This window comes from Melospiza georgiana, chromosome 1, assembly GCF_028018845.1.
Source record: "Melospiza georgiana isolate bMelGeo1 chromosome 1, bMelGeo1.pri, whole genome shotgun sequence".
In the NCBI taxonomy this organism is placed as follows: Eukaryota; Metazoa; Chordata; class Aves; order Passeriformes; family Passerellidae; genus Melospiza; species Melospiza georgiana.
Genome location: NC_080430.1, coordinates 88381935 through 88405280, shown reverse-complemented (window position 1 = coordinate 88405280; position 23346 = coordinate 88381935). Strand labels below are relative to the sequence as shown.

The window sequence follows — 23346 nt, the reverse complement described above, 5'->3', positions numbered from 1 at the left end:
CAGTGAGCAAACCTATTGGCCTTCTTTCTAAAGAACCTTTCCTTAGTGAATTTTAGTTGCCACAGCCAGAAACAGGACAGGGGAATGGCTTTACTAAGAAGGACAATTCTGCATTCCAAGAGGGTGTGTGCAGCATCATTGGACAGATAACAACCTTTCACTTCCTCATTTTTCACATGGAGTTTTAGACACAAAACTCCTTTCATGTCAACTGCCACTCCCACAGCTCCTCAAGTAACCCATATATTTAATTTTTGCCAAGTCAAGTTTGCTGGATGCTTGAGTGCTATGATTTCAGACAGGCCTGCCACATCCACAAACATGGATGCAAATTCAACTTGGAGCACAGCAGAACCCAGCAAATGTCCACCGTGTCTCACTATCACAGCAATATGGTTTCTTACAACATATTTTTAATACTTGGTTGAATCTGGTAGACAAAACTGATGTGATCTTCACCTTATTTACTAGATTCATTCACAGTGTAAGCTGTGAGTACTGGAAATATTTTCAGAACTACTCGCTTTATTAATAACTCCTTTTTTTTTCCCCTTTATATTGTGTCATTAAATGAATTACTTATCATCTATTATACCAATAGCTATCAAAAATCTGGGTGCAAGTGCTCTTCAAAAGTCCTTTAACAGGGAACACACATTACTATTTCAGGCCATCTCCATAGGCTTTGAATTCTGAACTGATTATACTTTCACAATATTTAAAAAGTATTCCAGGAAATCTTCAGCAGGCAAACTTTAACAATACTCTTTCCATTCTGACAACTTTCACTCTTCCCTACAGCTGAAAAATAACCACTTTATTTTAGGACATATTGTTCTACATATACAATGGGTAAAGTTGTCCTTCTACTGAGAAAAATGTTCATTCTGCAAAGCATTCCTTTAGTGAGCAATAGTTTATGAAGCTTTGTAGCTCCTCTCCTAATCCTCCAGCTCTCCTATTCTCCAGCTCTTTCACAACTAGTGATGCTTTCCTTTAAATTATCCTCAATTTGTCAATAATGGTGCCAGAACCTAGTGCAATGTTCTTGAGGCAGAGTTGGAAAGAATGAGATAACAAATGAGTCATGATGGTAAATCCAGTATGGCTCACGAGTTTAAAGACTGAATTGCAAGTGCTATTTTTAATCAAAAATACATCTTCAGAGACTGGGTTTCTAGCCAGACTGATGATATGATAATGAAATCCCAGGAACTCTTATGAACTGTCCATGACTGCTTGCTGTGACTTTGTCTTCCTCCTGCCAGACTATTTAATCAACTGTGGGATGCTGTCTGTTTGTGAAATCTGGTGGCTTTGGAGACCCTCTGCTCAAACAAAAGTTATAACTTTTGGGTGATCGCAAAACTCAAATCCAAAAGATGAAAACACTGAGCATTGAAAAATAATTTTAAATATGTAGCATAATTATGAGATTTAGTTAATCAGTTTCATCCCTTCTGAAATGAAGGGATGAAAATGTATACTTTGATTATTTTTCTGATTTTAAGAAACCTCTTTCAGTGACAGAACAACCAGCGTAGCCAACCTCTACTGAAATGTGCAGATCTGTTATTCAAACAGGTCGATCTGCCAAATGCCCTGTTGGCTTTTTTGGTCTGGGAGTTTCCTTTCTGAAAGATCATGTTGGCAGTCCACGGCAGCCTGATGATACCACTTAGAGGGAGAGTTTTTGGAAGAGGCTGGAAGACTGCAACCTTATTGTTTCTGTTTCAGGAGGACTTGGGCAGCTGCTGGCTGCCAAAGATCCTATTATGGTGCTCTTCCACCTTCCCTCTGCCTCTCATTTCCTTCTAAACTAGCTATCTTCTGGAGCCAGGAGAATATCAATCAACCACTCCTAAGCTATTCTTCTTTCCAAATTCACAGAATCACAGCCTGTTTCCACTTTTTACTAAAGGGATGATTACAGTGAAAACAATCCTGCATACTAATAAACAAGCTAACATGAAACCCTGTGCCATCTTTTCTGTAACTACCAATTCTAAAGCTACAAAATGTTTATATTACTCTTCTTTAAGTTATTACATTATGTCTTCTAAATACTAAAAATAGGCTTGCTTTTCACTCTTGTCTATGAGGAAACAAATTGATTTCTTAGTGTACACTCTTCAGACTGAAGGCAAACAATTTCAGGTACAGATTCCATATCAATCCTTGACCCACTGCAGTCTTTGTTAATGTCTCTGCTGGGATTTGTAGGCATGGACTGAAGAGGTTGAGGGGGCTTGTCTTTTACTAGCCCCAGGCAGTACACCCTGGGATCCCACAACACACAGCATTTTCTCAGATGTGAAAATGTGAAGTCCCACATTCAGCCATGCCATTTGTTTGGCCAAGGTTTGAACAGTCATTACCTTCTGTCAGTTGTTGATTCCAGGAGGAAAAGACACGTGTTCAAAAATGCAGGAAAAAGTAGTTAAAACCCACTACCATTCAGCAAGACATTTCTACTTTGCATAACTTAAAAGGAAAAAGATGTTTCAGTGCTGTCCCTTCCTCACTTTTTGATACATTTGTCCCACTGTTTCACCTTCAAATCCTATGCCTCACTGAGGTTGTAATTTTTTGAGAATATTAACTAATAAAATTGAGCCTCTGTACATACCCAGGCAGTGTAATTGGCTACCTTTAACAAAAATAGCTTTTTATTAAATGCCAAAATTCGTGATGTGTTTAATCTACCAATTTTTAAGATATGTAGATCAAGAAAAGTATCTAAAGAGACAAACTATTCATCAATTCAATTATTTTGCAGTTGAATGTGTAAAAGATTGATCAATCTATCACACATTAAAGCAAGAGACTGAGAGCAAATTTGGGTCCTACTTGAATTTGTTTCTTTCTTCACGTTCTATCCTTTGCAACCTTTCTTCTCTCTCCTGACGCCGTCGTTCTCTTTCTGCTGCCAAGGACTCCTGGTGCTGCCGAAAAGATGATGTAAGGAGACCACCCAAAGCTGGCCTGCAGAAAAGGAAGATCAGATTTCTCAGTGTCACTTTTATTGATTATACTGGCAAAAAATGAGTAGCAGTCATGAAGCAAGTAACATAATCCCAACCAGCAGAATGACATGGCAATATTATGTAGAGATCTTTCAAAGCATTGGCTAAGCGTCTTCTTGCTGAATTGATTATAGATTCTGAAATGAGCTGAAGAAAAACAATTAGGGTAGGCTTCCTAAATAGCCAAATTTCTAAAGCACAAATAAAGTATGTGTAAAAATTCTTCAGTCTGTTTCAATTGCAATATTGTCTATTCTTTTTTTACTTTATAATCCTGTTAATAGAAAAGCTGAATCCTGTAACGGATTTTTGAAATTTTAAAGGAAAAAACTGTTATGCAATGATGTTAAAAACAGATGTGTCACAAACACCTGAGAATCCTCTATACAGAAAAACAAAAGTAAGAGATGTCAGAAGAGCCCTAGAGAATCCAAATGCTCTTGTAAGTATCAGGCATATTTTTCCTTAATAAATTAATAAATTTGATTATCATGATTTCCCTGCTGCATGTGCTGTAAGTGCAAGATGAATCTCATATTAGAATACATCAGTAAAACACAAAGGGAGAGTCTTCTCAAACTATTTTTAAAAACTAACAGAAACGATGGCCTCTACACTAAAAACTTTTCGAAGATATAAAGATACTTTTACATTCACTTATAGTTTGGTGCTGACATAGATTTTTTTATTGGCTTTACTCTAAGTAGTACTTTGTCTGGGAGAGTGGGTCCTCTTACACAACCCTCCCCCAGCATGGTGGTATTGGTACCACCAACCTCTGACATGGCAACTGAGTGACCTCAGAGTTAAACATGTCTTTCTTTCTGTCTCTTAGACAGGAAAAAATTTCAATTCCACAGGGTAGCTTTATACAGATGCACACTGATTGAATTAGACTGATAAAATCAAAAAGACATAACTCATGTAGAGAGGTTTCTGTGCATTGTTGTAACATGAGTTTTGCAATGAAAGGATTAACGAGAGAAATAGATACTGCCTTTTGTGTAAAAAGAAACTAAACCCTGTCTGCCTAGAGGAAGGTTCCTTAACCAGTAATGAGAACCTGAATAAATTTTCCTTATTTTTAAGAACTCAGACCCTCTCCCTTATTTATTTACTTGCCTATGGCTGCACAGTATAGGCATTTAGCATAATGGCACCAATTCACTAGTGAACATAGGTGCAAAAAAAGATAAAAATATTAATGCAAACCTATCTTCCCCAAGAGTCTATGTCTGTATAAGCAGGAACACCACAAAACATAGCCATTTCAGCCCCACTGGCAGCAGGGCAGCATGAATATAATGTCAATAACTTCAATAAACTGAATTTCAATATGTCATATCCCACCCGCATAAACATTACATAAGATGGTATAAAACTTGATATTCTGTAAGAGTCCCTGCTGGCACTCCTCCAAAGCTACAGTATCAATGCTGGATCACACTCAAAACCATAAAAATCTCTAATATGCTTCAGCACTAAGAAAAGGGGGAAAAAATCCTCAAACCCTGACAGTCAAGTACGTGTGGTGAATTTTCCCTTGAGCATATTTTAAATTGATTTTAACTTTTGACCTCTTAGTGCATGTTTCAAGAGAAAGCTCTTAGCAAAAACAGTAGCACCACTGTACTAAAATTCAAAAGCTAGAGCTACATCCCTGTAGTAGCACAAAAAGTCATGGCTATATGGTTGGATATAACATCAGAAATTACTTTTGGAAGGGGAAAAATGAATTCTGCCTCCATGTGAAGATATATGGAAATTAAATAGGAGAGATGGCAAAAGAGGGTCCCTATCAAGTCTTTGTTTTTATCTGTTTTGTATATTCAGCTTGATATCCCATCCTGCCCAGCTGCCATGAAGTCTGCAAACTCCATTTAGCGTCAAAGGCAGGTATGGCTTAAAAGAAGACGGAAGGAAAAATAAGGGGAAGGATGGGGTGATGATGAGAGACCAAAAGCATGATTGCAAGTCTGCACATCATCTAGCAGGTTGGAAGCCTTCAGCTCTGACTGAGCTCTTTGAGGCCCTACAATAAATGCACATTCTTATGCAGGGGATTACAGGGAGATCACATGGAGATGCACAGCTTAGTCCTGCAGATGGGATTCTAAGCTAACCCCGGTAGTAAAATATCTCCACACCTTGTTTGCAGGTTTGATCTAGCATAGTTTGGCTAGCATGCTCACTGGGATAAAACGTGCAGATATATGAAAACCAGCATCACAATCTAAATAGAAGATCCACAGCTGTATGTCCAGAAAAAAAGCCAGTGTCTAAAGAACCGAAAATGTTAGCTGGCCATCTCTTCAAAACTAATCAAATCAACAACAATTTGTCAAAACTTGTAATTTCCGTATTTCCCATTGATTATGATGTGTACTTCAGCTGAATTACAAGCTGTGAACACACATACAATTCCTTTGTCCCAAACACAGCCCTATCATAAATGGATAAGCAAGAAAAAGGCTAAAAAAACTTCTGGCATTGAATAAAAGGCAATAAGAGTTTTTTGCATGAAATGGTCACATCTAACAGTCCAAGCTGCCAAAAGGTACTGTACATAGAGGCCATAATTAAACAGACAGGAGCATGGTCAGCTGACCCCTTGTGTGACACTGATTTCCTGAAGCACAAATAGTCAAGGTTTTGCATCTTCAGTCACATTTAGAAAAGGGCTGGCAAAGAAACAGCACTGCCATAGCTGAGTTAGTGCTCTCTTAGTGGTTACACCCACTTAACCACACACATCTGCCCTCGGTGGGGACCACACCTCACACCAAATGCTGAGACCAGCTGCCTTGTGAAGCCTCTTCAACTCACAGCCTCACTGTAGATATCAAACGCTGTGGCTCAACTTGTCTTTGGGTGCACCAATATTCTTTTTAATGTCAACTGCAACTGTAAATGCACAGTTTTAGTATTTAGTAAACTCTATTGGCAATTTTCTACATTAGCATAAACTAAACCTAGGCTAAGCAGGTTACTTTCAGGGTGTACAAACCTGTAAAGCAGCCAGAGGAAAAACAAGAATTAAGGGGTATTCCTCTCACATTCTAAACAATTTGAAAAGGGATTTGTCTATTACAGTTTGTTGACAAAATCTGATTTTTATTTCTGTATTTCCCTGGCAATAACACTTAAAGTAAATGTTCCCTTTCAGTGAGCACATACTTAAATTGCAAATGGCAGCATCATTGGCCAAACCAGTTGGTGGGAAGGCTTGGGCTTAGCCATTGGGTAATTTTGTTGCTTTGATGGTGTTTGAAGGGTGATAGTGCCTTCAGGCCTCATGAATTTTTAGGTCTTATGGCTGCAGGCTGCATTTTAAAAATGGATAAGCAAGAAAAAGGCTAAAAAACTTCTGGCATTGAATCAAAGGTGATAACAGATTTTAACAGTAAAGAGAAATGTGAATGCTCAGTGAAAGCATAATAGAGCGATCATTCGCAAAATGGGGTTACAGCTAATATATGCCAGCATTTTAGTGCTGGTGTCATGTGTTACCAGCTGGTAATATCAACCATTTGTTCAGCTCCAAAAATACAATCCAGAAGGATACTCACTCTGACTACTATTTTTAGTCTTGTAGAGAATGCAAGGCTATTAAAAATGGACTGTTAATATAAAAAATGTTAAGAAAAGCTTTCTTATGCCTGCTGTTAAGACCAGTAAAAGCTAAACAAGCTATGTTATTACTTTCTCATTCCAGAAAGAAAATACACAACCAGAAAGCATCTAGGTCTGTGGATTTGTGAATAGAGCTCCTCACCACAGAATCAGGACACAGGGCCAAAGAGGTCATTAGTAACTCATCTTACTGGAAGAAGAGATAGGAAAAGGAAAGAATGGGGGGTGAAGGGGGGGGGAGGGAAGAAAAAAAGGCAAAACATAGACAGAGCATAGGATATGAAGCCAAAAGGTTGACTGTAGGCCAAAGCTCTTCTGAATAAAAATTCAGCTAGTCTGACCTACAGCATTTAACACAGCAGTGAATTAGTAATCATTATTATAAACACCAATTCATGCAGACAAAAGATCTCTCACACTTTTTTGCAAGTTCTTGCAGTTTCCTGAAAATACTCCATCACAGACTATACATTGTGAAGGGGATTATGTGCCCTGAATTACCCTAATCTTGTTGCAAACTGAAGAAAATATTTCGGTCTTACTGAAAGCTTCAAACGTTCTTCATTCATGTAAGCTCTGAGATACTATTTTGTGGCTGCCTTTCCCTCTGTTTGGTTGAATTTTGAAAATTTTCTAAATAGAAATGGTTATCTACAGGAAGAATACAAAATAGAAATGTATATTTTTATGAGCTAAAAATAAATGACTTACGAGAGGAAATCCCTTTAGGTCATAAGGTTAATATTCAGGATTGTTTTTAATACAACATGAGGCAGAGTCATTAATAATTTTAATAAGGAAGCACTAATTACCTAATTTTGCAAAGTGCTCCTGTTCCAGCAGCCATGGGAGTGCTACAGTGAGGGTACAAAAGTCAGCAGCTCCCACTCGGCCTTAAGTAACTCTAAAGTCTCTTGGCTTCAAAAAAATAAATCCATTTTCCAGCTTAGGAAGAGACAAAGTGGGAGGCAAAGCTGCCAAGAGCCATATTGCTTTTCACAGTTACAGAAACTCCCTATGTGTTATGTCTCCCTACATGACATGGCAAATTCATAAACATGTTGATACAAGACTTTGCAAACAGACTAAACATTACTTAAGGAATGTTTATGAAACTTCTCTCAAAAATAAACATAAAATTGAGAGCTAAAACTACTAATGCTTACTTTAAGAAAGAAATTTGAGAATGACCAAGGGAAGAACTGATTAATGTTAGACTTTTAAGTGGTACAGGGGACTACCCAAATTAGAACTACAGCAGGACAGAGCAGCACACAAAGCCTGGGCAATGCACAAGGACTTTCTAAATACACCCTACTCTTCCAGCTGACCTCTGCAGCTTTTACACTGTGCTTCTGTCTTTCTCCAACCTGCAGCTTCTCATCCTCATCTGAGTTACACCTTGCCTGGAAGTGACTTGCAGAGCCCAGGTGTAGATCGAGGCAAGGTGGGTGAGCCCTGAGCATCAGCACTGCACATGGCATGTTCAGCCAGCAACACTCTGCAGTCTGAAACCACAACCAGTTCATGCTTCTGTTTAAACATATGCCCTCTGATGAAGTCCCCAAAGCTGCAATCAAGAATATTGCTTACACAGTAGTTTGACAAGTAGCTAGGCCAGTGCAAGCCACCACTGCTTCCCAAACTGTAAATCATCAAGTATTTCCTAAGGCCATTTTTCCTCTTAAAATCTCAGCAATAAAGTTGAGGCTTTTGCTCTGGGCCACTATTATCAGCTACCAAGCTATCTGTCCCTCATTATGTTACTCAGAGTGAGAGATGGGCTTGGCAGTTACCACAAGGAAAAATCTCTGGTCTGAGAGCCCAGAAGTACATACAGAAAGGACAGAAAGCCAAGGAAAGAGGAGCAGTTCTTGGGAGAGCAGCAGCTTTGCAGGCTGTATAGCAGGTTGTGTTTAATAGGCTTTTGTTTTACCTTAGTGCTTAACAGATGGAGGAAGGGAACTGCAGAGCACAAATTAGTGATAAATGGCTAATAAAAATAAAAAAGGAACCTGCCAAGAAGCTTCATCCAGCAGCATCTCCCTGGTGTTGTCAATTACTGAAACCTGGGTTTGTTTTTTTTTGTTTGTTTTGATTTGCTTTAAAGAAAGAAATTTGAAAGAAAGGACCAGATTTCCAGCAAATCACTATTTCAGGCACCTGGAAAGGGAATAAAACTCAAAAGAAGAGTATCTGTAGACTTTTGTTGCACTTTATGCTTATGCTTCAGGTATGGTGTTTAAGCGTCAGAGGAGAAAAAAAAACACCTATAATCTAGGCATGCTAATCTCACTGTCTGTGATCTGTTTTAGAAATAAATGTTTGAAGGTACATTTCCTTTAAAATATATAGAAGAACATGGAAATGAGCACTCAATATTCAAGGCCCTGCATCATGGGAGCCCAAGGTAATGTACTGCTGTAGATCACAAAGCCAGTGAGATGGAAAACATATTAAAGAATGTGAAATATATTTAATATCTCTTAAGCCTATTTTCTAACGCTCTGGAAAAGCTGGAGATGCTTCAAACAGGAATAAGCTGCAAACACCATAGCAGGCCTTTACCAGGCTTGCAGATTTGGAAGAACTTCTGAGAGACCAGCCAGAGGTGGAGAATAAGTTCACAGAGACTGGCCAAGAGCCTCAAGAAGGAGGTTTGCGAGCTGAACTTTCTGGCATTTGATTTAACAGATAGAGGTGAGACCCTGAACTCCTGCTCTCTTGGCAGGAGTGCCCTGAGAAGGCTTTCTGAGCTAGGCTGACTGTACTACTGTTTGACTGTCCAGCCCAGGGGGAACCACCTCCTGGCAAATGCATCAGAAGAAACCCACCATGCAAAACACACCAGCAGGATATTTTTCTGGTGGTGGAATGAATTAAAGCTGGTGCTGAATTTAGGAGCTCTTGCCTTAGAAGCTACACTCCTTCATGATCTCCTCGAAGGATAGCCATGATCACCAGTGCAAACACTTCACCACCAAAAGGACACTACGAGGGGGTGTGAAGCTTTGCAAGTAACAAGTTTGATGTCCTGTGGCAGATTCCAGGCTGCAGTTTCAATTGGAGTGACTGTCTTAGATTCCGAGTCTGACAAAGCAGTCTGGCTAGACAGAAATATCCTAGGTGTGACCATAAGGCATGGAAATGCAGACTAGTCCTACAACACCTTCTGCCCTCGGGCAAGGGGTCAACTTGGAGAGACAGAAAAATGCTTTTCCTTCTGATGTGTCTCAGTCATACATCGCTCTTCCCCTTTGTTATTAAAATTTATGAGGTTATGAGATTGATTTTAAAAATTTTTTAATAACTGGGGAGAAGGAGTTAATCGTGATTTAAGTTGTGGAGAATGGGAGCAGCGTATTTATGGAGCAAAGCACTCTTTGGCATTAGAAAACAGGCAGACTGGGTTATACTTATGCATTAGGAGCGACTTTCACAACCAGAGAGACACAAGAGAACTGACACTCTCCTTCTTCTCTCCCAATGAAGGGCTGAACAGAAAGTGCCCTGCAATTTGCCCTCCTTCAGCAGGATTCCCATGGCTGCAATATGCACTTCACAAACATGGCTCTCCACAGGGGACTCAGGGAAATGAGAGAGAACAACAGCATGGCAAGAAGTTGCCAAAAGGGTGCAGCTGTATTTAGAAACAGTAAAGTAAGCCTTTCCTTCTGCTGTACAATCAGAAATATATAGATGATGTGGATTTCAAAGAACAAAATCCAGCTACTTTTGCATTGACTTATACTGCTCTTATGATTCCCTACTGATCTCAGCCAAAGAGGGTTTTAAAAGTATGAATGTCAAAATGTCAACCACACTGCTTCTTTCCACCTAAGTTGTGGCTCTTGTTTAAGTAAGCAATATGCAGCTAAGGGTTTGAAAGGCCTGTCAGGGCAACTGAATGGAGCATGAATCACTGTGCTGGGCACTGCTCTAAATGCCGCCTCTTCCTTCCTCCTCATTCTCGAACGTCAGATAAACGGTACCAGGGCTTGCATCTGAAGCTCTTCCCGGCATGATAAAAGACAGGAATCTTTCTGGGAAGGCTTTGCATAACTGAAGCATAAGCTGAAACCAGAAAACACACCTTAGAGCTAACCATAGACACGCATCTGCTTCTTATCAAATGTCTTCCCCCCCCCCTGCCCCGCCTCACATCTTTTAACTTTTTTTGGGTGTTTGAATCCATGTAAATTTTTACCATCAAGAGGTAGGAAATAGTGTTTACATAATCTGAGGCAAACACCATTCATAGAAAACTGTGAAAACCTCCACAATACTTTCCATTTACTAATTAGTGCCAAGCATTGCATCATACACTACACAGATTACTCTCCAATAAGCAAATTCCATCCATCAGTCTTTACATGGGCACTTCTTCAGTGCATATCTTTCAGGACAATGAAATTAAGGAAGGCTTCTGCCCTTCTTCAAAGCAGTCAGTACTTTAGAGCTTGCACAAGTATACATCTGCAGTGGCAGCACTCTCAAAAAGAACAAGAGAATACAAAATGGCATCTGAAACTGTAAACTTAATTATCTTTAAAGAAATAATTGCATCTATCCTGCAGACAACACACAGCCGTGTTGTACACACATTTTTCACACTTCTTAGAGACTCATGTAGAGGAAGCATCAGGCTATAACATCACTCAGATATAAAAATGCAGGAACCCTTGTGAGCTCATGAACTACCATGAACAGCAAGCTGCAAATTTAAACAAGAATACAGAGATTTTTATCATGTGGAAAGCAGCAAACATAACCTGAAGGAAAGACAGAGATGCAATGCTGAGCACTGTGTTCAGTCACTTACAACATGTAAGAGGCAGCTGGTAGTTGAAGGTAGAGCTCTTTAGAGTTTCAGAGAAAAAAGAAAGATGAGGTGCGTTGGCTGGAAGATGCTGCTAGAAAAACTGGCTTCAAAATATAAAATATTTTCCTAGCAGTGATAAGAAATATTGGAATATTTTCAGGAGAAATCATGTGCTGCCACTTGAAAACACATGAGAGTACAGGGGTCTTTCATTTAGCTTCTGTGAGACCCATTATAGGTCACAACAGATGATTGCAGAGCTCCCCTCTGGCCTGACTCTCCATGAATCTGCAAATTTTACAGATTCATCCTGTGGGGCCAAGGCATTTTGGCGCCAAACCAGCAAGGCACTTATGCAGATGCCTTGCTGAAATGAAAGCTGGCTTTCCTCACTGGAGCAGGGCCAGCACCATCAGCCTCTTGCAGGACAAGCCCAACCATCTTTAGCCATCTCAGCGTTTGACCACTTTGGGGTTTCTTTGCCACAGTAGCAATCAGAAGCTTACAAGAGCAGGAGCTTGAAAACCTTAAACTTCCAAACCAGGGGGATACTTTTAACTCTTGCTTATCTTGCATCAATTTTGCTGAGGTAAACAGGGGTGAATATGCTGGTGTAGAGGTTTTTATTGTGGTTGCACTTGGCAATAATTTAATTGAGATCAGGAAAGACAAATCGAGGCAAGGTACTCCAGGAAGATGAGCAAATGAAAAACAATGCCCTTCTCCAAAGAGAAACTTAATCTAATCACTCACTTGAAAAAAAGGATTAAATCAATACCTCATGGCTCCAAATACATGTTTGCTGGAAGAACCTAACTTGAACCATTCTGAGTAGCAGTCTGGAAAGGATGTGAGGCATTAGGAAGGTTCAAACATAAATAGATACACAAACACACATACATTTACAGAAATATGCCAAAGAGTCATTAGCAAAAATTAACTGGAATACAGAACAAGAGTCCTGTAAAAAAACTTATGTTCAGAAAACAGGATGGAAGATGCACTTTTTATGAATTACAGGCCAATTTGGAAACAACAATTCAAACCTCATCTGACCTAATTGGATATTATTTACATTATTGTATCATATTATTGAATTAAATTAATCAAAAGCTTTTACCTGTCCTTCTTAAAATCAGCATGATATCCTTTGAAGCTGTCATTTACTCTCATGCTGTAACAGATAGTTAATTTCTTGTGGTCTAAACCTCTTGCCAAGAATTTCTTTCAAGTATCCATAACATTTTCCTATTTTTTTTCTTCCTCTAGTACCTTACATAATTCAAAAGAGTATTTTGATTGTTCGAAACATTTTTTTTTTGCTGGTTTGGGTTTTTTCCCCCTTTAAATTTTTTTCTTAAAGCAATCTGATAACTGTTTGGTTATTAGGAGTTTGCTTTAGCTACAGTAATAAATGTTTTGCTTTTGATGAAATACAATGAGATATATCACGTATTTTGAAGAAAGGACAAAATTATGGCCTAGGAAATTCTGAGCTAAGCAAATTTCCAAGATTTTGCAGTTGATTTAAAAGGACAGAAGTGAAAATAGATCTATCTGAATTTATTTTTAAAAATGGAAAGAGAGAAAATTCTAATTCACCTTTTAATACTTAGAACAGCTTATGTGCAAAGCAACTCTGCTTTATCCATTTAAGTAGAAAAAACAGAAGTGGGATGGAAATACACCCAACCTTTAACACAAAGTCAGACAAAAAGGCTTGAGAACGAGTGGGAAATGAACATATTTAGATTTTTTTTCCATTTTTTCCCAATGTTAAAGAAAAATTGGCTAGAAGTTATTTCCAATTCTCATTAGAACAGCTTACATTTATCTCCTTCATTCTGTCTGCAAAGGAACTGTTGTCAAAACACTGATTAATTTACAAACCTGTCAGATTTGGTCTCCTGAGGTGGTGACAGAGTTGTCCCATAACGAGTAGTGGGCGTTGTAGGGGCACTCACACCAGTGTAAGGTCGTGGAGAAGAGTAAGAGCTGCTGCCATAGCTATTGTATCTGAAGAAATGGGAAGAAAAGAAGGAGAAAGGGAGAGACAGAAAAAATCCATCAGCAAGCCAGCATGCAACAATAAATCCTCTTGTTTACGGGGTGGTAATTACTCCATACCCCAGAATTTTTCAAACAGTCACCTTCTGAAAATGTTACTCTATTTCCAAATATGCAAACAATCATGTACTCTTAATATCAACCACGGCATGAACATACATGATGATTTAGTGAACTATTGGCAAGGGAAATAATGAGAGATTTGAATGGTCCTCCCAAGTGACAACTCAGAACAGGAATACTTGAATACTGCTCAGTTACTCAGAATTATTAGCTGTTTTGGGAGTGATATCCAGCCATTATAAAAAGGATAAAACCAGCCCAAGACAGCAGTGTTCATATCTACTAAAATTAAGGAAAATGGCAGCACTCCTGAGACATGATCTGAACATGGGCATCCATGACTTGCAAATGCTTGCAATTCAAATAGAAAAGCAACCACATTATTTTCAATTAAAGCCAGCAGTATTTTCTTCCCCCTCCCCCAACATAAGTAATAGCTTATGTGCCATTTCTTACAATGCCTGTAAAAAATCATCACCATGGTTAAAAAGACATGTCTCCGGAAGCACGGTTTTAGAAATTTCTATCAGCCCTTCTCTCCATTAAAAAACCCCATAAACTCGCTTCACTTCAATGTGAGCTTGCTGATCAAAGAGAAATTGTTTCCAGGACTCCTGGAATGGCCACCTCCCCAGAGTCCTTTCTATCAATGTTTTCATCCTGGCTCCTGTACTGAATGGAAAAGGCAGTCGTGTTGCTTTGCTGTGCCTTTTAACCATTGTACTTAAACAGCATGTCAAAAAAAGATTCTTGATTTGGGAAAATGTTAATATTTCTCTCTTTAATACTGTTCACAGAAAATGCCATTTTCCCACATGGAAATCATATGGTGCTCTGAAGATCAGTACTCAGCAAGGTCAACTCATCCAAATTGCAAAATTCATTTCAGGAAATAGAGCGACATCATTCTCCTTATACTTCACAAGATATAATATATCCTCCTTCACCATATCTTTTCTCTGATGCTTCTTCTTTTCTCACACACATCAGCACTAAGTAATTTCACTCAGCAATTTTATTTGAAAAGCCTGGTTGGTTTCCTTCAGCTCCACTTATCACACTCATCTAGGCATGCAAAATTTCATTCAAAGTTTCAAGTTTTTCCTTAGGGTTCCTGCCAAGGCCCATGTTAAAACCAGAGTAGATTTCAGCTAGGTGCTTTTATAATGGAAGGGATCGTGCTTTAGAGAACATGTCCTCTGGAACAGCATTTCCAGGTTAATGCTTTCGAAAACATCCCCCATTCCTCATCTGTTTTTGAGACACAATACTGATAAGCAACAGGGAAATAATTTTGGAAAAAACTCTAACATGCATATTTCTGAGCCACAAAAGGAATTTGGCAGGAAATAATTGCTGTCCAGGTCTTCTTGTCCTAGAAGAAAACTAACAAGGAACTGGAGACAGTGGTCAATGGAGACTGTGTAACTGGACAGTGTGGAGCTTCCCTGGCAGCACAGACCTAGCTTCGGTCTTCCCTCCAACAGGCTCCGGTCAGGAAATGTTCTGACTGTGCCTGTACTGACTTACAGATGAGTAAACTCCACTGTCCTGATAAGAACTCAGAGCTGATTTGGTATGATCTGACAGAAACCTCCATTTCCATTTTGATCAACTGCAAGGAGACCTTCTTATCAACCACTGCATGCGCTTCTCATGCCCCATGAGAAAGCTGACATAGAGCAGAGTCCTTTTTCAGACCAAGGGGTTTCAATTAGTCCAAAGATAACTCTCATGTAAATGGAGGGAATGCACCTCCTATGGAGTCAGACCAACAACGATTAAAAAAATCAAATTCAGAGGGACTGGTCTGGACACAACATCCTACCAAATTTAGAGGAACATTGAGTTGCTGCAATAGGAGCAAGGCAAGACCAGAATACCAGGTTAAGTCTGTATGCTGTACTCAAAGTTTATCTTTCTAACCTTCCTCTGGTACTGGCTATTGCTTCCATTTTCCCTTCTTGTCTTATGTACTAGTGTGGATGCAATAGTCTTATCCAAAAGCATTCACCCTCAAGACATTTTCCTCTTTTATGGGCATATTATTGAATAAATTGTGCAGGCTTTGCCCTCCTTTTCCTCCAGATAAACCTGGAAGAATCTCCATCCTCACCCCCACCCCTGAACCTCTGTACTAAATGAAAGCAGAAAAGATGGTCAGAGGAAAAAAAAAAATCACTGCAGAAATACTAAATATTTCAGGAACAGGAGGTATTTAGGAATCTACTCTCTGAAGTTTAACAGCAGCAGCAATGGGAGACAATAAATGAGTGTGAGAGGTCTAAGGGAAAAATGCATCTATGAAGGAAAATGTAAATTTAGAGGAACTCCAGTGTTCAAGTTGCAGGTAAAGGAAAAATATGTGAACTAAGTCACTTGTCAACAACTACTTGGATTAACAGACTTTTCAGAAAAATGGAAAAGGGACAAAACACACCCACCTATTAGGAGAGAAAGATCAAAAATTTAAAGGATCAAAAGAATCAAAACATTTGTTCACATGCAGATACTCAGAAGGACTGCTGGAGAGAGGAAGAAGTAAATACGCATGCAATATAAATGTACATTTTCAGCACCTAATTCAAACAACACTGACAACTGTAAGACACAGCAAAAAATCATCAACCTCTTCAAGGTGATTCTCTGTCATTGTTTTTAGTGCTACTTACTGTCAATTTCTTTCACTTGAAAACAGATGAGACAAAACAATATTTTTCTGTTTTATTTTAGAGGGGTGGGATGGGGAAATTAAAGTTAAAAACTAAGATAAACACATGAGGAACAAGTAAATTCAACAGATGTTGTGGAGATAAAACTGTCTATTCTGAGTGCTATGTTATCTTTATAGATCTCTTATTACAAGCATGAGCTGAAATTGCACATGAGATGGACATGCACCGTAACCAGACAACAAATTTAGGATTTGGCAGTTCAGCCTTTGAAGCCAGGACTTCACTTGTGAATTTCAAGTGCTGATCTGACCTCTCTTGATTTTATAACAGAAGAGCTCCATTAATTTTCATGAAAACATGTCTGCAGATTACATTGTTGTAAATGAGAGCAAAATGGTGCTCCTTTCTTGGAAACCATGGATTATTTACCCACTCCTTTATAGAGGAGGCCAGAATATTTATGAACTACAGACCTGGAAGAAGAGTAATGATGTCAGCAAAGGCAAGGCGAAAATATCAAATAAAAATACAGGCTTACAGGACTAAAATTAGAAATAGTATGTTCTGGAAATAATACAACACATAGAGTAGCATTATTAGCACTGTAAAATTCTTGAAAGGTTTTATTAATTTATCTAAAAATTATTATTAGCTATATAAAATCTACCTGTTTTCCCTCATCATTTCTGCTTCCTTCTCTTTCACAGATGCTGGAGAGTCGTCAAAGTCATACGAGAAGAGGTGAAAAGGAGTGTGTGGTACATAAGGCAATTTCTCCACTGTTGGAGATGCCTTTGGAGTAATGGATGCTGAGGAATTTTGGGGAGAGCTCAGCAATGCTGTTGCAGGTGAAGATGGTGATGAAAGGACAGAATTATGATGAGAGACAGATGAGTCAGGCACAGAAGAGGAGTTGCTAGAAAAGCTCTTTGCTCTAGAGCAGTTGAGAGGCCTCTCAGCTGGAGAAATGGCACTGGAGACAGCTGAAGAGTCAGAACACTGTGAAAAGCTTTCCTTCACAGCCTCATGCACATCTGGAACCTCACTGCAGGAGGAAAACATCATTAGAAAGGGAAGCGGAGAGAAAAATGGGGTGAAGGGAGATCACAGTATCACTTGCAGGGAAAAAAAATGAAGAAGAGTCAGACAAATAAAAACTTCCAAATTTTAGACAATCATCAAATCTTTTTAAATAAAGAGAACTCACATGTTTGTATCCCAGTGGGATTCTTTTGTATCCCAGTGGGATTCCTCTTGTGGTTGGAAATACTGGAGAAAAGAAGCAACTCATTCTAAAGGAAAAGAGGGGATCATTCTAAAGGAAAAGAGGGGATTTAACCTATAGGCTTCAAAACTAATTTTCATGAGCCTTTTCACACCTATTTTTGGAACAGTCTTCATATATTTTAAGTTAGATTGTAAACATAGTCAGAGCAGTACAAAGCAGACTGAGCACACTGGAAAACACTCCATGGAGAACAGATGGTTCAAGATACAGTCTGCAGGACTGCTTCTCCAAGGCCAGCTATCTTATATAGATATCTCGACTGTCTGATATCGGGCTATCATCCTCCTTGGGAATCTGATCTTTTTACTAAAATTGTTCATCCAACAAAGATGAAAATAAAAAAGTACTCAACTAACACTGTTCTGTAAAAAGCAAGTTTAAAATTATTTCAAAACCCACACCTTAACAAATATTTTTCTAGGTATGAAGGCACTAATTTCTGGTTTCTCTGAGTGTCAGCATTCCATGCTGGTCTTTCATAGAGAGTTGCAGAGTTTGCATCAAAGAAATGAGAAAACACATCTGCTTTGCTCTGCTGAAGGCAGATGTTGGTGAGTGAGAGAAGGCACAAAGCAGGTGAGAAGCCATGGGATCTGCACTCCAGGGTGTCTGTTTTCACTAGGAACTCCAGCACAAACACTGTGCATCGGCTTTGGGCTGGATCATTGGCGTGGCTGATTTCATTCTCCCAAGAGCACTTCTGCAATCCCCCGGCCAGCATGGAAGGCACAGTCCTTATTTGAGGACTGTGGGCTTGGCACAGCATAGGCAAGAAAACCAAAATTTATGTTAGATATGTTGGGATCTTATGCACTTAAATCATCAGGTGCATACCAGGTAATTGTTCTCTCAATGGAAAATCTGGAAACCTTCATCTATCACACCTGCTGTGCCTGACAGGAGACACTGAAGCCAGGCCAGTCCTACCTGTCAGCATCCAATACAAATAGCCACGTTACAGATAATTTTTTTAATGCTACAGAGACAGTGAAAAAAAAGGTTCTTAGGAAAGTCATGGGAATATCACCTAGTTATCTTAAAGAGATAATTATCTTAAAAAGACCAATGACCTAAAAACATATTATGCTCTTCACATTTCTTAATGAGACTCTTTCTCACTTTTTAAAGCAATATTTTAGTATACTCATGAGATTCACCAGTGTCTTAAATTTGACTTTTAAGAATCAGATTTGAGGAAATTGTCACTTAATTTTGATGTTTCAGGCAGCCATTGGCAAGATTTGCAGACTGGAAGATAATAATAACAAAAGTACAGTATTTTCTTTGGAATTCACACATTAAACAGTTTCTTTTCTTCCTTCTGTGGTGTACAGTGTCTGCATGAATGTGGTTTATGTAAAAAAAATAAAATTCCAATCTCATTTGCTGAGTTGCAAAGCCAAACAATTTAACCTAAATCAAATGGCTGTCCAGAACAAAGAATATGTTTTCTTGCTTTCAGTTTATTAGGATCAAGTTGCCAAATGCCAAATACATATATATATCTCAGAAATAAGTGGAAAATTTTTACACAAGAGTATTGATAAGTGATAAAGCATATTGATTGGTGATTTGCTTATATCTGTATATATAGATATATGGGCAGATGGGCAGACATTTATAAAATTTTATATATACATATGTATGTATATATATATATATATATATATATATATATTATATACACATGTATATCAGTTTTGCCTCAAAGTAGTCCTTTGCTATTAAAACATGAACAAAACTTATATGGAATCTAAGGCAGCATTCAAAAAATTTCAATTTACTGCATAGCAACAGATATTCCTAATAAGGTAGTATTATGAAGACAGGGATGAAAACCTAAGAAACCAAACAACATCCTCAGTTAAGCATTGTGGTGTTTCATCATTGCCTTAACTAAGAAGTTAAACCAAACCACGCTTAAAGTTATGCTTTTCACTAAAGCTTTCAGGATTTGTGAGTATTACCTAAAGGGAGTGAGCGCAGACAGTTCATAGTGCAATGAACCTACATAATTGAGTGTTTCTGTTAGCACTGCCACCCCCCAGTCCCTTCCCCAAAGCTTTTAAATGCAAAAATATTTCTGTGGGGAGTGGCTTTAACAGGTGATCAAGGAATGTGAGTGAAAAGGTGGATGCTGCTGCACACTGTGCTGGTGAGTTCACGCCAGAGCCTGAAGAAAAGGTGGAGGGACAATGCTGAATCCTGGTACCTGGCTTTGACCTGCCTATTGGCCTCTTCCTCCCCCTCATCCTCAGTATTGGGCTCTGTGACTGGCTGTTCTTCTTCCTCCTCTTCATACTCGTCCTCTCTGAGGTCAGACCAAGGAAAGAGGCATGCAGTGGGATGGAAAGAAAGAAGGCGGAAGAGAAAACAACATGAGTCCCCAGGAAAAGAAACGCAATGAAGTTAGAAATGGAAGGAAGAACCTGATGAAGTTATGGGCCTCTTATGTTAGTCCACCTAAAACTTCCTGCTTAGTATGTGTTTGCATAAGTATGTGTTTGTTTATACTGATATAAAACTGTTATCCTCTCCCCTATTAACATTTTTACTATTATTTTAAGATTCAAAGCTGCCATTGATTTTTCTTGAGCTTTACTTTCCATTTGCAGCTGCCCTACCTGCAGAGGCATTAATGGAAAGCATTCATGGCAATAGCAATGTTCAACTCATTAGTCATTAAGTTGTGCCTTTTTGGCCTAAAGGACAGTACACGCTGTGCTGGTATGGGACAGCTGGCACTGGACATCACACTTCCTAAATTAAACCAAATAAAACATTCCTGCTAAGTAACCAATAGCTCAACTGGAAAAGAGAACAGGGTGAACCACTGAGTTAGAAATAACAGAGACCAAATCAGTTCAGGACTATTAGCAAATAGCAATATTTAAGTTATCAGATGCCAGTACATGAATTATTTCAGTAGGGTCATTACTATGGTCAAAGCAGGCTTCAGTTCAGCAGTAATTCTGGCAGAAGAGAAGTGTAAGTCATGCATAAAGCCTCCACAACCTACAAACCACATAAGTAAAATAGGAGAACAATATTACACATAATTGAAAAGCTACACTTCTGCCTCCCATCCCTCGTACCTATGCTTTTCACCTTCCCAAACCAACAGACTCACAAAAGATATATTTGCAGTTGATACAGTTCTCCACTTGATTTAAAAATGTATACACCATTAGGCTATGCTCCATGCAAAAAGAAAAACATTCAATCAGTAATGAAGTTTTTAAGACACTTATATTCCTTGCATTTTCCTGAAAGCTTGTTTTCTTTTCTCTGATTCTGAAGGGATGCTCTATGGCTTTTTCCATTTAGAATTAGTTTCCATGTTATAAGAATAATGAATATTTACAGTGTGAGATCACGAACTCATTGAGTGCAATGCAAAGTGTCAATCTAAAATTTATTGCATTTATGTGAGGTTACAGAATAACCAGGCAAATGGCAGCGCCTGGAACTTTTCCAATACTCTGGCAAACATTTACAGAGTGAACGCTTTCAGCCATTCCAAAAGTGGCTTAGAGACATAACCATCTCAGTTGTCATCTCATCATCTCCCTGTCCTGCCCACAAATATGCGCCTCCCTTACACTGACACCTCTCAACTTTCACACATTTACTCATTTACTGGAAAAAAGAAAAGAAAGAGTTGCTCCAGGGAGCATTCACATAATCCCTTCTTACTAGCTCAAGCTCTGCTATTTCCTATGAAGGGAGACCTCTGTATCTGCTTGTCCTACAGCACTCAGATTTAAGAAATAACTCATGAAGCTCTATAGGATCGTGGTTGTCAGTTTAGAGTACAATGCATCCTGTAATGCTGGCAGCACAGCTATTGCTTATATGAACAAGAGTGTCCCCATTATCGCTGTGTTTAAAGCTCCCACCAGGATTCCACATTGATGATGTCAAAATTTCTCCTCTCCTCAATTGTCTCAAAATATCAAAAATCATTTGTGAAATACTCATTTGATATGGTGTATCTAATTAATTTGAAAGAGTTCTTTGATAATTTATTCCACCTTATGAGGGCATGGCGAAAACAACAGGAGTTTACACAGCACGGATAAAGGAGCTGAAAAAAATTTTAGAGATTCCAGAGTGATAATTCTTCTGTCATGCCAATAACTCCTTCCTCAAAGGGTCCTTGAGGTCTCGGTCAAACTCTCAGAAGAAGCTTTGATTGTAAAGCTCTTTTCCTTTGCTACTATTAAGTGCAGGAGTGCAGGAACTACATGGCAAGTGGTTGGAAAAGCCAGAGGAAGGATCTGGCTCTGTGTGACTTGGTAGCAGAGATGATCGGTGTGCACAGAGGCAGCACACCCTCCAGTCTGGGGAGCCAATGTGGTCAAGGAAAACCTGCGCAAAGGAAATAAGTGATGGCATAGGGGAGATACTCAACACTCTTTTACCAACTAAACTCAGTTTCAGAGTCCTTGAGTATTGCCAGAAGGGGGCACAGATACAGATCAGAGAACAGGGGTAAACTCACAGGCAGGAATGATGCGTGTTCTTCTTTTAAACACAGCAACAGTGGCAGTCATTTCAATCTTGTCAGAGGACAGATATTCTGTCCAACAAAACAGGTAGTACCTGCTAACTAAATCTTTCCTAAGGGTAGAAAAGGAGCATTTCCTTGTGAATATTTATTAAAATGGGAAAACACTAACTGGAGTCAGGTGCTCAAACACAACAGCAGACAGGTTTGTGAACTCATCTGAACTGTTCAGAGTTATGTGTTCATTTTTGTATGCAGTGGAGAAGGGATGGTGTGGAAAAGCTCATTGTACCTCTCACATACAGATGCAAATTTGGAGTCAATGCAGCAGTGGAATTAAATTAAGAGAAATGGACTCATAGGGAGGTTTCCAATTAAATGAGGTTCAGAAGCCAGCATGGTATTTAGTAGCGCAGAGGAATCTATCCCATTTACAAAAGGAAAATATTTATCTAGTGGCAGGGAAGAAGGTCTTCAGCTAATGTAGAAGGATCAGATATATTCAGCTAACCTTAAGACTAACTGTTCCTGGGTAACTTCAGTTCCATGATAAAAGCCATCAGGTTAGAAATATTTAAACAAAAGCTTTATAGCACTGAAAACAAATTTCAAAACAATCACTCTGTTTAAAATGCAATCTTTAAAATGCATTACTGCTACAGGCTAAAAAAACTAAACAAATAAACAAAACCCCACCCCCCACTAATCTTTAGAAAGTATATCATTGGTCATGGCAACTAACAAACATCTTCTAGAGCACAGGTTTTGCTCAGTCGTTTCAACTAAAATTTGACATTACAGTATTTTTAGCCCCTAAAAATAATGTGCATATTAAAAAAGACTATGAAAGTGCAGTTTATGGAGAGTGAACCATTAGACAGACAAACAAAATCTTGACAGAGGATTTAGAACTAAAGGATTGACTTCTCTCCTTTTTAGAATGGAAACTTGCCCAGCTGATATTAAATGCCTATTCACAGCTGCAAAGAGAAAAGCAGTAATAAATGCAGACTGATTAAAGGAAATTATAAGAAATGGACTCTTCTACAAGTTTAGCTGAAGGCAGGGGCAGAGTCCTTGAGATGCTAGACCTTGCACCTCACACACACCTAACCTGGTCACAGTTGGATGATTTTAAAAGTAAGAGCACTCTGAAGACAATGGCTCTTAGTCCGCAAGAACTCAAAGGACGAAAACTTGCTCTCTATCACACTGAACTCTGGAGCTGAGCAATGTGTACAAGGTTTTGTGTAGTCTCTGTG

General features: G+C 38.8%; 1 protein-coding gene across 3 annotated transcripts in view; it reads right to left on the bottom strand.

The window, feature by feature from the left end:
* Positions 1-23346, bottom strand: part of FHOD3 (formin homology 2 domain containing 3) — a 372998-nt gene that overhangs the window by 76664 nt on the left and 272988 nt on the right. For all 3 annotated transcript variants that reach the window (XM_058026115.1, XM_058026125.1, XM_058026134.1), the window contains exons 11-12: positions 13372-13497; positions 2851-2985 (exon numbers count right to left, since the gene is read on the bottom strand). In XM_058026115.1, coding sequence (XP_057882098.1) covers positions 2851-2985; positions 13372-13497 — 261 coding nt within the window. The remainder of the gene's footprint in view (positions 1-2850; positions 2986-13371; positions 13498-23346) is intronic.